The following is a 12757-nucleotide window of genomic DNA, read 5'->3' as shown; positions in this document are numbered from 1 at the left end:
GGGAAGGTCTAATTTGGAAAGGGATCTGGCCTGTCCCCGACCCACTAGGTGGGACAACAGAGCCTGCGGAGATTGTTCTCCATTTCCCCCATGCTGGCCAGTGGTGAGGTTAGCTGAGTGAATGGCAGGTTTGAGCCTCTAACAAAAGTGGCCAAACTGGGGGCTGCCGTGAACCTCTGAGGCAAGCAAATCTGCCAGAAAGTGCAGGACTCCCCAAGGCAGAGGAGGAACTTTGTCACAATACATATATTCCTATCCTTTAATTCTTTAATGTCTGTCAACAGGATTTTATATTAAATAGGTCTTTTCAAACAAACATGATTTCTTTCTTTGAGATTACAAGTTTGGTTGATGAAAACAACTGCACTGATATACTAAAGTTTTGTAAGGCATACTACTTAGTACTGCATGATATTTCAATTAAAATATTAGCACTATAAAATATCAATAAAGCATACATAAAATGCTTTTATTATTGGCTAACAGAGATCTCAAAAAGTGGTTGTCAATGGGGAACTGTCATCAAATGTTTAGTGGGGTTCTACAGGGATCAGTACCAGGCCAGACACTATTCCACATTTTCATCAATGATCTGGAAATAAATATAAAATCACTGCTGATAAAATTTCTGGATGACACAAAGATTGGTGTGGAAAATAATTGTTAAGACAGGACAGTCGTACAGAGCTATCTTGATTGCTTTGTAAACTGGGCCCACTCAAACAACATATTTTTTTTAATACAGCCCAATGAAAAGTTAAACATCCAGGTTCAAGGAATGTATGCTATATCTACAGAATACAGTCCCCTGGAAAGCAGTCACTCTGAAAATGATTTAGGGGGGATTTAGTAGACAGGCAACTCAACATGAACTTCCAGTGCGATGCTGTGAGGAAAAAAGTGCTAATGCAATCGTTGGGATAAACAGGAGCTGAGAGGTGATTTTATCTTTGTATATGGCATTGTTGAGACCAGTACTGGAAGAACGAGTACAGTTCTGGTGTCCATATTTTAAAAAGGATGCTGTAAGATTGGAGCAGGTGCAGAAAAGAGCCACAAAAATTATTCGAGGAGAAAATGTTTTACAGTGAGAGACTTGATCTCAAGTGTGTAGCCTATCAAAAGAAGATTGAGAGGTGACTTTTTAGTAGAGCCATTCAGAACCTTTTTGTCAAAGTACGCTGTTTTGTCAAAGCTGTATCAGTTTCCACAAATCTTTTGTTGTGAGGAGAAGAAAGAAAGAAAGAGAAGTAGAGACAGACATGCTGGCTCTTTCTCTATAACCCGGGGTTTAGGGTGCTGGTTTCTGATGTAGAAAACCCAAGTTTAAATCCCTTCTCTGCCTGATTTGGAGTGATCTGTCATGAAGTCACATACATTGCAGAATGAAAATAAATTCTAAAATTGTCTTAAAATGGAATTGTCTTCCTTTGGTTGACGTTATTGATTAGTTTGTTGTTCATTGTGAGAATATATTGGGTATTAAAAGTTTCTTTAATGTAGCGGAGAAAGCCATAACAAAAACTGGTGTCTGGATTCTCACCCAGACAAATTCAAATGGGAAATAAGGTGCAATTTTTTAACAATGAGGGTGGTTAACTAGTGAAAAAAACTATCAAGGGAAGTGGCTGATTCTCCATCCTTTGTCTTCAAATCAAGACTGGATGCCTTGTTGGAAGATATGCTTTTGGGATATTGCACTCAATACTGGGGTAACTGGATGAAATATAATATAATATTATATCATATATGGAGATGTACCTATCTCCTAGAGCTGGAAGGGACCCTGAAAGGTCATTGAGTCCAGCCCCCTGCTTTCACTAGCAGGACCAAGTATTGATTTTGCCCCAGATCCCTAAGTGGCCCCCTCAAGAATTGAACTCACAACCCTGGGTTTAAGAGGCCAATGCTCAAACCACTGAGCTATCCCCCTGTAGCCTGTGATATTGCAGGAAATCAGACTAGATGATTTGATGGTCCATTCTGGCTATACACTCTATAAATATATGAAAAATGGGAAGACAGAGAAATGTAGCATATTTTATATATATCTGGAATTATTAAAAAGAGCATTTTTAATTGCCATAAAAATAAATGCATTAGCTGCCATTTAAATAAATACCAAACCAGTAAGGCCATAAATTGTTATTTTTGTGTTGATTCACATTAGTCTTCAACTTAATAACAACTCTTCTAGGTGAATTATAGACACTTTTATCAATGAGGGACCACCCTTTGAGATAATTCTATAATTGAATATTTGAGCTAGTCTGTTAAAGTTGATATCATTTCAGAGAAGCTTTCTGATTTTATTTCCCTCATACTGAGCAGCAGAAAGGATTTTTTGTTTTTCAAAGTAATTCAAGACTATAAATTTTGCAAACATTGTAAAACACTGAAGTGGGGAGATAATTGTCCCAACAATAGTACAGACTCTGCAGTAAAATTGTTTTAAAGTGGATAGAATGTGATCATAATACAATGTCAGCAATTGACATTTCAGGCCAGAAATGGAAGGACTAACCTCAATAATGAAATATTTTTATTCCTAGATTATGGGGGGATATCTGGATAGTCTAGTAAATTGAATGTTGGCCTCACATAGTGCTCATGACAGCCTTACTATAAAGAGAAGAAACATCAGTCTCTAACAATTACAGTAATTATTCTGAAAAGGCACTCTTTCAGCATTTTCTTTTCTCTTCCCTATCTCCAAAGGAATTGCATCCAGGGAGTTGAGAGGATGATCACTGTAGGCAAGCACCTGGGACTTAGGTATAGATTTAAGGATAAAGGGCTATTAGGGAAATGAATACCTTTTTGGTATGTGTAGTGGTAGGAATGCCAGTGTTAGAGATCTTGATTCAGATTTCATGGAGCCCCTAAACCAGTGAGGGTTTCAGAATGGCCAAGTGCAGAACATTGGTTTAGCATTTGATGACCTTGAAAACCCACCCACCTGAACAAATTGATCATATTTATGGATACTCTTTGGACATAGAGCATATAGGTGCACTCATCAGACATGCACTCAGATACCTGTATTCAACCATATTGTATTCATGCAGTTACACATGAATACCCTGTGCATATGAAATAATAATAATGCTTTGTATGCCCTATGTATATGGCTTCTGCTTTTCAAAGTGTTGTACATAAATTAACAATTAATTCTTACAATTTTCCTGTGTGTCAAGTAATATTATTTCTCTTGTACAAATGGGGAAAATGAATCCCAGGGAAGTTATGTGAGTTGCCCACAAAAACAAGCAAGCTAGTGGCAGTCCAGTGCTCTGTCAACTAGACCACAATCTCTTGATTGTTTTTCCTTCCATATCTCTTGAAGGTTTTCAGTCTGTATCACCTGTGTGTAAAGCGAATAACCGCATTGCACCTGAAGCAGGGAGGGGGGGGCATTGTCCAGGCTTGCTGGAGGAGGGGTAGCAATGCTTTATGGTGAAGGGCGGGGAAAGAGATCAGAAGCTGCTGCAAAAAGGTGGGTGGGGGTCAGCGTGGTGACGCTGACTCATCCCCTGGGAACATAAGTGTGGAAGCCTTTAAAAGGGTCAAGCCTGGGCATTAAAAGCCCTTTCACCATGCAGTAGGCAATGCAGCACCCTCCATCCGTCCTTTCGAGGTGCTAATATCAGGTTGGGTTAGGACCTGATGTGGGCATTGCACTAGTCTCTTCTTTTTAGGGGGGCTGAGAAGGCATTTTTCCCTCAGCACTATAGTGGCTTCAGTGCAGTGGGGATTTTCTCGCCTTCCCCAGAGCGGGTGTCAGGGAGGACCTATTATAGTGAGGAGAAAATGGGGTTGTTATATGTCGCAACTCATTTTGTAAGTGTGGGGTGGATGTCAAGTGCAGTTACTCCACAGGGAAGGCATCCAGTGACCAGATAAATGGCCTGGTGAAGGACTTAAAAAAGGTGGTGCTGGTTAAAGGAATAGAACAGGGAGAAGGTTTTGGGCTCCTATGATTGGTACCCTTTCTTATAGCCCACATGAACCATCCTAAGAGGGGAGGGTGGATGGTAAGGTCCAAGCCATGGGCTAGTTGGGGAACCTGGATGGAAAATGAAGGGGGCCTGTTGAAAGCCACAGGTATTTATATGAATGAACATGGAGTTGCCTTTACTGTACACTTTTAAATGCTGGGTAGTCCCAGATATCTAATAATAAAGTTGTGCCCTGATTAAATCCATATCAAGTGTATCTTGTCCTTCTTTCGGTATAGCCAGACAAAGAAAACTATCTCAGATACAGCAGCAAATAACTACCCTATATTCCAATTCTATACCTTTACCTTTTAACACTCCCTCATGTTTTTTTTCTTCCAGGAGTACAGTTGGTCTTTCACACCTTTCACCTTGAGAGTTCTCATGACTATTTGCTTATCACTGAAGATGGCAGCTTCACAGAACCAGTGGCGAGATTAACTGGCTCAGTGTTACCCCCTACAATTAAAGCTGGCCTCTTTGGAAACTTCTCTGCACAGCTTCGATTTATATCTGACTTTTCAATCTCCTATGAAGGTTTCAATATAACATTTTCAGGTAAAGAATCGAGGACTAACAAATGGTTTGAAAATAACTTCAATTATTGTTTTACATTTTAGTCAGAACAAATGTTACTAAATAGCAATAAAAAGAAGTTGTTTGAGGTGTTTATAAATCCTGGTTTCCAGAATAGGAGCTAGAACAACAATGAATAAATTACCTCGAAATTAGCAAGCGTAAAGAAGGCTAACAGCATCAGAGGGGGAGATGACTTCATTAGTGAAGAGGAGGCTGTTTGAGATGTGACCTGCTCCAGTGAACACCTGGGGCTATGGGAGTAAGGATGAGCTCTCTCCTGACCAGACAAAGAAAACTGGTGAGAAATGGAGAGAAAGGGTGCAGCTGAGGGAGAGAACCATCACTGGCAGAGGAATAAAGCAAGGGATAAATGTGTGAGCAATAAACGGAAGAAAGTATGTCAGAAAGGCAACAGCAACACAGCAACAGGTGGGAGTAATGGAGCAGTCACTCATGCCAAAAATGATCTGGGATTGGTATCCATGTATTATGTAAAAATAAAAAAGAATGTTTGAATTATCAGGCTTTAATGTATCAAGAAGTTCTGGTAATTATATCAACTAATATTTGAGTGGAATTTAAACCCCATAAGTCACAGTTGCGTGTTATTTACTCTGTATTGATGTAACAAGAGTGCACATATGGAACGGATAAATTCTTCAATATTTTTCTGTGCCAATTCCCACTTCTGGGATGTATAAACCCGTAGAGCTGCATGATATTACCACTCTAGAAAGCAGTGATTGTTTAATCTGCTCGTTCTCCCTTCTTGGATCTGAATATTTAGTGACAGGGGAGCTACTGCCCCAAATGTTGTTGCATTATTTTTCAAAAGTAGCAAGCTGATCAGCTAGAGATTATACCTTTCCTTCTCTGATTTACAACAATATGCACCTTGCTGTTTTCAAGTAAAATATAGTGACTGGATTTCTTGTTCAAAAGACTTGTTGGTTACAGCAGCAACAATAGCTTTACTTGTCAGATGACTGATTTTACCCATTGCAGATACTGTACATTAATCAAGCAAGAAGTTAGTTGTGGTAAGATGTTGTAATGTGTATCAAACTATTTGCATGATCTATCAATCTATTTTTAAATAACTCACAAAAGGAACTTGAAGATAAATACACAAAATAAGGTTACTGATGCAAGGAAAAAAGTTCTTGGGTAACAGTTTTGTGAAATATCAAGTGTTTCTCACTCACAAAAAGGGCTCACATCTTGTCTTCAGCCAATAGACCGGAATTAGATAGTTAGCCATAATATCATAAATATGCATTTTACAGGACAAACAACTGAGTTTAGGAATATTATTTCCTCACTTTCAGACAAGTAAAATGTACTTCTGCAAAGTGAGAATTGTTTACTGAAAAGAGAACAGTTTGAACTGAATGAGCTGAGACAGCAGTTTTCTCCAGCATCACTAAAAACTGAACTGACAGAGGTGATGGAAGTCTAGAACACAAATAGAAAATGATGTATTAAGCATGCAAAGCAATCACTTTCACAGTTTTGATCTGCCACATGTGAGCTGTTTTGCTGTATTCTACTTTCAAAAGCATTTTTTTCTTTGACTACAAAGTGACTGTACTACTAAGTTTATTTTTCAGTTCCTCTACAAGGGAAAAAAATATCCTGGAGGGGTTATTTTGACTTCCTATTGAACTTAACTTTTAAAAATTGCAATTTCAGTATGCAGTAAGTATGTATGCAGGTTGCAGATGTAAATTAATATGTGCAATATAAATGACTAGTAAAACTGGAAATATGAATGTTTTATGTACACTTTTGCACATGCAAATAGGCAAAATGTCATCTGATTTTTATGATAATCAGGAAATAGATTTTGTTTATGCTACACAATGTCACTCCCGCTAATTATGACTATATATTCCCTCCCATTTGTATCTTCATTGGTGCTGTCCAATTGGCATGTAAAAACTATTCTTTCCCCCTGGAAAACAATAAGTGTTTAAGGCGACATTCTCATTGTTATTTGGTAGTATCTTTCACCCACTTTGCAATCACAATGAACAGGTTTAAATATATTCCCAAGGTGGGAGAAAGTGGAGAATTAAGCTTCGTCTACAACAGCACTTTTGTCAGTAAAACTTTTGTCGGTCACGACTGTGAAAAAACACACCCCCCCGACCGACAAAAGTTTCACTGACAAAAGTGTTGGTGTGGGCAGCGTTCTGTTGTTGGGAGATGCTCTTCTGCCAGCGTAGTTACTGCCACTCATTGGGGTGGTTTAATTATGCTGGCAGGAGAGCTCTCTCCTGCCAGAACAGAGCAGCTACATGGGAGAGCTTATAGTGGCACAGCTGCAGTGGTATAGCTGTAAGGTCCATAGTGTGGGCATAGCCTTAGGCCTAAAGTCTCTTCTTTTTCTCTGTAAATCTATCAGTCTTCTATTAGGAGCTTGGTGGGGACACCATTCAAAAACAACAACAACAAATTAAAAAAATTACAGAAGTTCTCTTCCTTGAGTCATTTAAAATTGAGCATGGCAAAACAAGAACTGTCATCTCAAAGAACTGTGTTTCAAACACATTAAATTAATGATACAAAATAGACTTCATGGAACATCTATGACATATGCATCACAAATTGACTGAGCAGAGTGGTTTATTTCTTTCACTCTTATTACTATCACAGAGGAGGCAAATAAAATACATAGAATAATGGAAGGTGTAGAGAAAGTCAGTTAAGTACCCCATTTACCTTTTCCTGGCATACAGGAATAAGGGAACACCCAATTAAATTAAAAGAAAAAACATTTAAAACTATAAACACCTAAATTACACAAGACTAATTCACTTGTAGAACTCATTGCTACAAGACATTATTGAGAAAAATAAGTGGATTTCAGAATAGGATTAAGTCATTTATATAAAATAGTAAGCATTGACTGGCAGTTACATTGGCTAGGATAAAAGTGTACATGAAATACTAACCACCATTCTTCACAAGTTAAGTAATATATTAACTTGGGGAGGGGGGGGGGCAGGATAGTGGTGGTTGAGGGTGGGGAGTGTTACATCACCTCTGACCTAGAGGATCTGATCCAAAAGTCTCCCGAACATTAAATGCTGACCAGTCACAGGGATAGCACAGCAGAATAGATAGAAGATTGTCTGAGCCATGTAGTAATCCATGTGTTCACTTGTTCTCCATTGTTCCTGTTACCCATTTTTTGTTAACTAAGTGGTGAGCAACTCTAGCCCTGTCCCTGCAATGTGCATAAGTACATACAACACTGAAGTTGAGGGGACTACACAAATGGTTAAAGCATGTTCTTATGTGCTTTGTTGGATTGGGGCTAGAGTGCTCAGCACTTTACAAGATTAAACCCTTAAACTGTAGTTTTTCCAACCAGATCCTGGGCTGTTGCCACTCTCCTCTGCACCACCAACAGAAAGGGATCCTGAAACTAGCATAGCTGGCAAGAGAATGTTTTCCCTAGTGGAGGGGAATTATAGGAAGCTTTTTAGTTCCTAAACTTACATTGGGTGACAGGTCTGGTATACTTCTGACCCAGGATCACAGAAGCCCAAAATATGGCTTAAGGGCACCTTATCAGTTGACCCTTGCACCCCTCTGATACAAACTATACTGTGCATTCTTTGTCTGTAGCAGTATATCTGAGATACCATCTTATTTTTGGCATATTAAGTATCGTGCATATTTATGTCACTACATAAATGTCACTACATAAATATAGTAATACCCTCTAAAGAATAACCCTGATACATGAACTAGGAGGTCTAATAGATGTTTTCTGTTTCTAATTTCACTTATTCTATTACTCATATTGTGGCATTTGCCACCAAAACAAAAGGCATCATAGGTGGAAATCTACCTCTCTTTCTACTTAGGCAGAAATGTTAATTGTGTTGTACTGTAGTAACAACATTTATTCTCTAAATCACCTTTTAACACTTTACAAATATTAAGAAAAATAAATAATTAAGGATGGTTTATTGCTCAAATGTACACTTTAAAAACATTTGATCAGGAAAGAAATGTAAAGGAAGAAAAAATAACTTTGTCTCTATTCCCCAGGCCTTGGTTATGTCAGGTTGTAACAGAAAGCCTCAGAGGGCCAGGTGGGCTAGTGGGTAACACATCTAGTGTCCAGCCTCAACTCCCAGCGGGAAGGTCTTTCAATCCAATTCCTCACCAGTGTATGGGCTTAGCTACACTTTGGGTTTTCAGCGTCCTTGCCCTTTTCTTACCAGAGGGGGAGTGGGGTGGGAATGAGGCTTGTGCCCTTACTGCAGCAGGGGAAGTTTGTAAGGGAGGCCAGTCTCCCCGCCAGGCTTTGACCCAGGGCCCTTTGAGAGCCAATCACTTGGAGTGTCTTCAGAGTTACCCCTGCAGGTCACTTCCTAACATCCATCTCTCCCTATGGCTCCAAGTCCAATACAAGATAAAAGAAAAGACAACTAAACCTTCAGCTCCAACCGGACTCAGTAGGCAGTCCTATTGCTCACAGAGATGCTTCTTTTGAACCCTGGTTTCGGAGCCCTCAGACTAGGTTTGTCTTCCTCCCTCCTTCTAAGCTAGGTTGCACCTGTTTAAGCTTCCTCTCCAGTTGGAGCATGCTTTGCAGGTCTGGCAGGGTGGGGCTACCTGGGCTCAGTCCTTTAACCCATTTGGGCCTGATGTGGGGTATTTACACCCCATCACACAGGTGTGGATGTCTTGTTGCTAAATTTTTTACTCAGTGCAACTGTATGCAATTAAAATATCAGAGTTTTCAGATTTATTTAGATTGATTTGATATCCATTTTATATTTACTTAAATTTTTATGCAAGTTATAATTTGAATTCATGACTCTATCTAGGACTAAGAATGCTATCTATTCTTATCTAAATAAGACCTATTTGTTATTAACTGGTTAGACACTGAGAAGATATAGTCATCATATTACAATCTGTTAGGTATGATTTACATTTTTCATGTTATACATTTTTCTTTAATCTATTTTGTTGTATGTATATTATCTCAGTTGACAGGGTTTTATATTTGTGATTGTCTTTTCAATTTTGTAGAAATGTAATTAAAAGGAAGTTTAAAATAAATGCAGAAGAAAATGTGTTCAGAGTGATTTCAAAACCCAATCTATCTCCTCAGTAATTGGATTTGTAGGACTGAAAGAACAAAGTATAGCTCTTTTAAAATAAATCCTAATTCTTTACAAGTGCAAATTGAATAACTAAGAACTATATACTCTCCTTGATCTGTGAGCACAATTCCTTTGACATCAATGAACGTTCTAGTGCAGTACATGGTTCTGTGTGTGCCAGTGCAGTTAACATCTAGTTATGCTGAAAGAGCAATTACATACTTATAGAAGCCTATCCAGGAGCCTGATTTTACTTTCCCTTAAACCAATTTTACACTATTGTAGCACCACAGTTTTGGGTGGAATTACTCCTGATTTATAGTGTAGGTAAGAGGAGAATCAGACCCCAGGCATTTTTCTTTTATTTAGGTGTACAATTGTTTCTGATTAAGTGACAGCATTCATGATTTTCAAGAGCAAGCAAGGGCAGTTGTTCACCTGATTAGGAGTGCAGTTCCACTCTTTGTGCATGAAACTCAAGCACATCTTTTGAAAATGTGGTGATGCATCTCTACATCAATTTGATCTTTCATTAGATTTGAGTAAGCTTTTTTCCATTTTATTATAGGTTTGCAAACTCTGAAGTTCATTCCTAATGTTTGGTAGTTCAACTGAATTGCACTATAATGAGTTATGTTTAAGAGATACAAACAAATTGTAAGGAACCTCTTGTGATATAAAGCTGATTAAAGTCTCTGAAATCAATGTAACTATGTATCTACATATCCCACCCACATTACTGTACATCATACCATAACTAAAGGATAAGGAGCAGACTGGAAGAATCAAGCAATATTTTTAGTGGAGCCATTGTTAAATAGACTTGGATTATGAACATCTGTGGAAGAATATGCTTCCCAAGTGTTTTATACCAAAACTGTACCTTTCATTTGTTGTCTATAATTTTTAAGGTATGGGATTTTCCCATTTCTTTATATATTCTGGTTTTTTGTCAGCAGAATATAATCTGGAACCATGTGATGATCCTGGCGTTCCTGCCTTCAGTAGAAGAATCGGCTTTTACTTTGGTGTTGGAGACTCCTTGACCTTTTCTTGCTTTCCTGGATATCGCTTGGAAGGTGCTAATAAACTTGCCTGCCTGGGTGGTGGCCGTCGTGTATGGAGTGCACCTCTGCCAAGGTGTGTGGGTAGGTGGTCACATGCTTTCATTTCATTCATCAAATCGTTGATAGCACATGGCAGATGTCAGAATAGTGGGCAGAGAAAAAAGCTCTAGAAGTAAAGGGACAGATCTCCAAACTTTATGTACTCATAGGTCAGTCAGAGTTAAAGTTTTTAGTACTGCATGACCATTGTAGTTAGAGGAGACAAATAGAAAACAAGCACTTAAGGATGTTTTAAATTAACATTGGAGTTTGGAACAATTATATTTATCAATTAAAATTATAATACTATAAGTCCCAAAGGTATAGTGAGATAAAATGCAAAGCAGGTTTCAAAACTCAAGTTTGAATAAGGAATGTGTGATTCCTGAACAAAGAATTCATTGTGAGAATTAGTAATGGAATACAACTGGAACCATAGTTATACTGGGCCAGGTTCTGCCTTTGTAAAGGGATCACTCAGGTATAAGTGAAGGCAGAATTTGATCAATTATCTTTCAGGGTAAAGAAATAATCACTAGATCTTTGAGATGAAAAAGCTTCTCATAGAGTCCCAAAATTGACTTTTAAAGTGATTTTCACTTTTTTTTCTTGTTGTGTTTGAAATTTTAAAAAGTGCTGCTTTTAAAGCATCTGTGATTATAAGCACAAAGGCAAGTGAATAAATAGTTCTTTGTGAATGATATTAAAAATGGAATTTTTACATCTTCAGATTTGAATTATATTTGAATTGCAGAGGTACTGAATTTGATTTGTGGGTTGATTTAATGATATGGTGATTGCTAACTGGTCTGCATATACATTGTGAACTGCTTGCAGCTGACGTGAATCTGATCAGTTGATATTGACATAATAATCCTGAAATGTCAAATACATCTACTCACCTCTGAGTGAATTGGTTTGAGGAGGTTCATGTTTTTAATGATTTTATTTCATGAGGGGGAAATTCAATTGCAGAATTTTGATTTTTGTTTTTTATTTTTTTTAAAGAGCATAATATCATATCAGCATAAAGACATAAGATCCTCTTCGGCATGAAAAATCAAACCAGGGGAAAAACTTAAAACTAAATTTTATCATGATTGACCAGGCTTACTGTATTAACCTCTCAATGGTGCAAAATTAATGGCATGGCCTGGGTGGAAGGGACCTGAGAGTCGAGTGGAGCTTGAGGATATGTGGAAATTCTTAGCTCCAGGCACCTATTAGGAGAAACTATCCTAACCTTCAACATGATTCCCAAGACCCTATCTACTCCCAGGCAGCATGGTTAAATCAGTGACTGTGCTGATATTGTTTCGCTGCTGGTGGTACACTAAACGCTCTGCAATACACACCATTTTATAAGAGTGCACCCAGTGTCATGCATTTGAGTCCTATTCATTTGAAAGGGCAGGGAATTATTCTATAGTACCTTTCAGATTGGCTATGTGAGCTGAAAAATTAGCTCCTTATTTCTCTATTCTTAATAGAAAGATGACTTTATTAGCTTGGCAATTCTAAAACTATTAATAAGTAATGTTTTCCACTAAGTTTATCAATATGTTAGGCTATGTCTGGATTCAACAGAAATGGAACGTAAAAGTTGTTGCTAGTGTATATTGTCAGGTTTCAGAGTAACAGCCGTGTTAGTCTGTATCTGCAAAAAGAAGAACAGGAGTACTTGTTTCAGAGTAGCAGCCGTGTTAGTCTGTATCCGCAAAAAGAAGAACAGGAGGACTTGTGGCACCTTAGAGACTAGAGTGTATATTGTGTCAATGAAAATGATACACTAATTTCTTTGCGTTCTCTTATGTTTGATCTGAAATAAGTCAATTCAAGTAATTGATTTCAATGCAATCAAAATATTTGTTCCTTCAATATGCATATAGGTAGGAAAATTAAGTGTGTATGATTAAAAATCATTTGACTATCATACAAACAG

General features: G+C 38.0%; 1 protein-coding gene across 5 annotated transcripts in view; it reads left to right on the top strand.

Moving 5' to 3' along the window:
- Positions 1 to 12757, top strand: part of CSMD1 (CUB and Sushi multiple domains 1) — a 1932406-nt gene that overhangs the window by 1473705 nt on the left and 445944 nt on the right. For all 5 annotated transcript variants that reach the window (XM_008163737.4, XM_005289701.5, XM_065587776.1 and 2 more), the window contains 2 exons: positions 4341 to 4556; positions 10669 to 10857. In XM_008163737.4, coding sequence (XP_008161959.2) covers positions 4341 to 4556; positions 10669 to 10857 — 405 coding nt within the window. The remainder of the gene's footprint in view (positions 1 to 4340; positions 4557 to 10668; positions 10858 to 12757) is intronic.

This window comes from Chrysemys picta, chromosome 3, assembly GCF_011386835.1.
Source record: "Chrysemys picta bellii isolate R12L10 chromosome 3, ASM1138683v2, whole genome shotgun sequence".
Taxonomy (NCBI): Eukaryota; Metazoa; Chordata; order Testudines; family Emydidae; genus Chrysemys; species Chrysemys picta.
The sequence above is the reverse complement of the archived record's forward strand: the minus strand, read 5'-3'. Positions and strand labels throughout refer to the sequence as shown.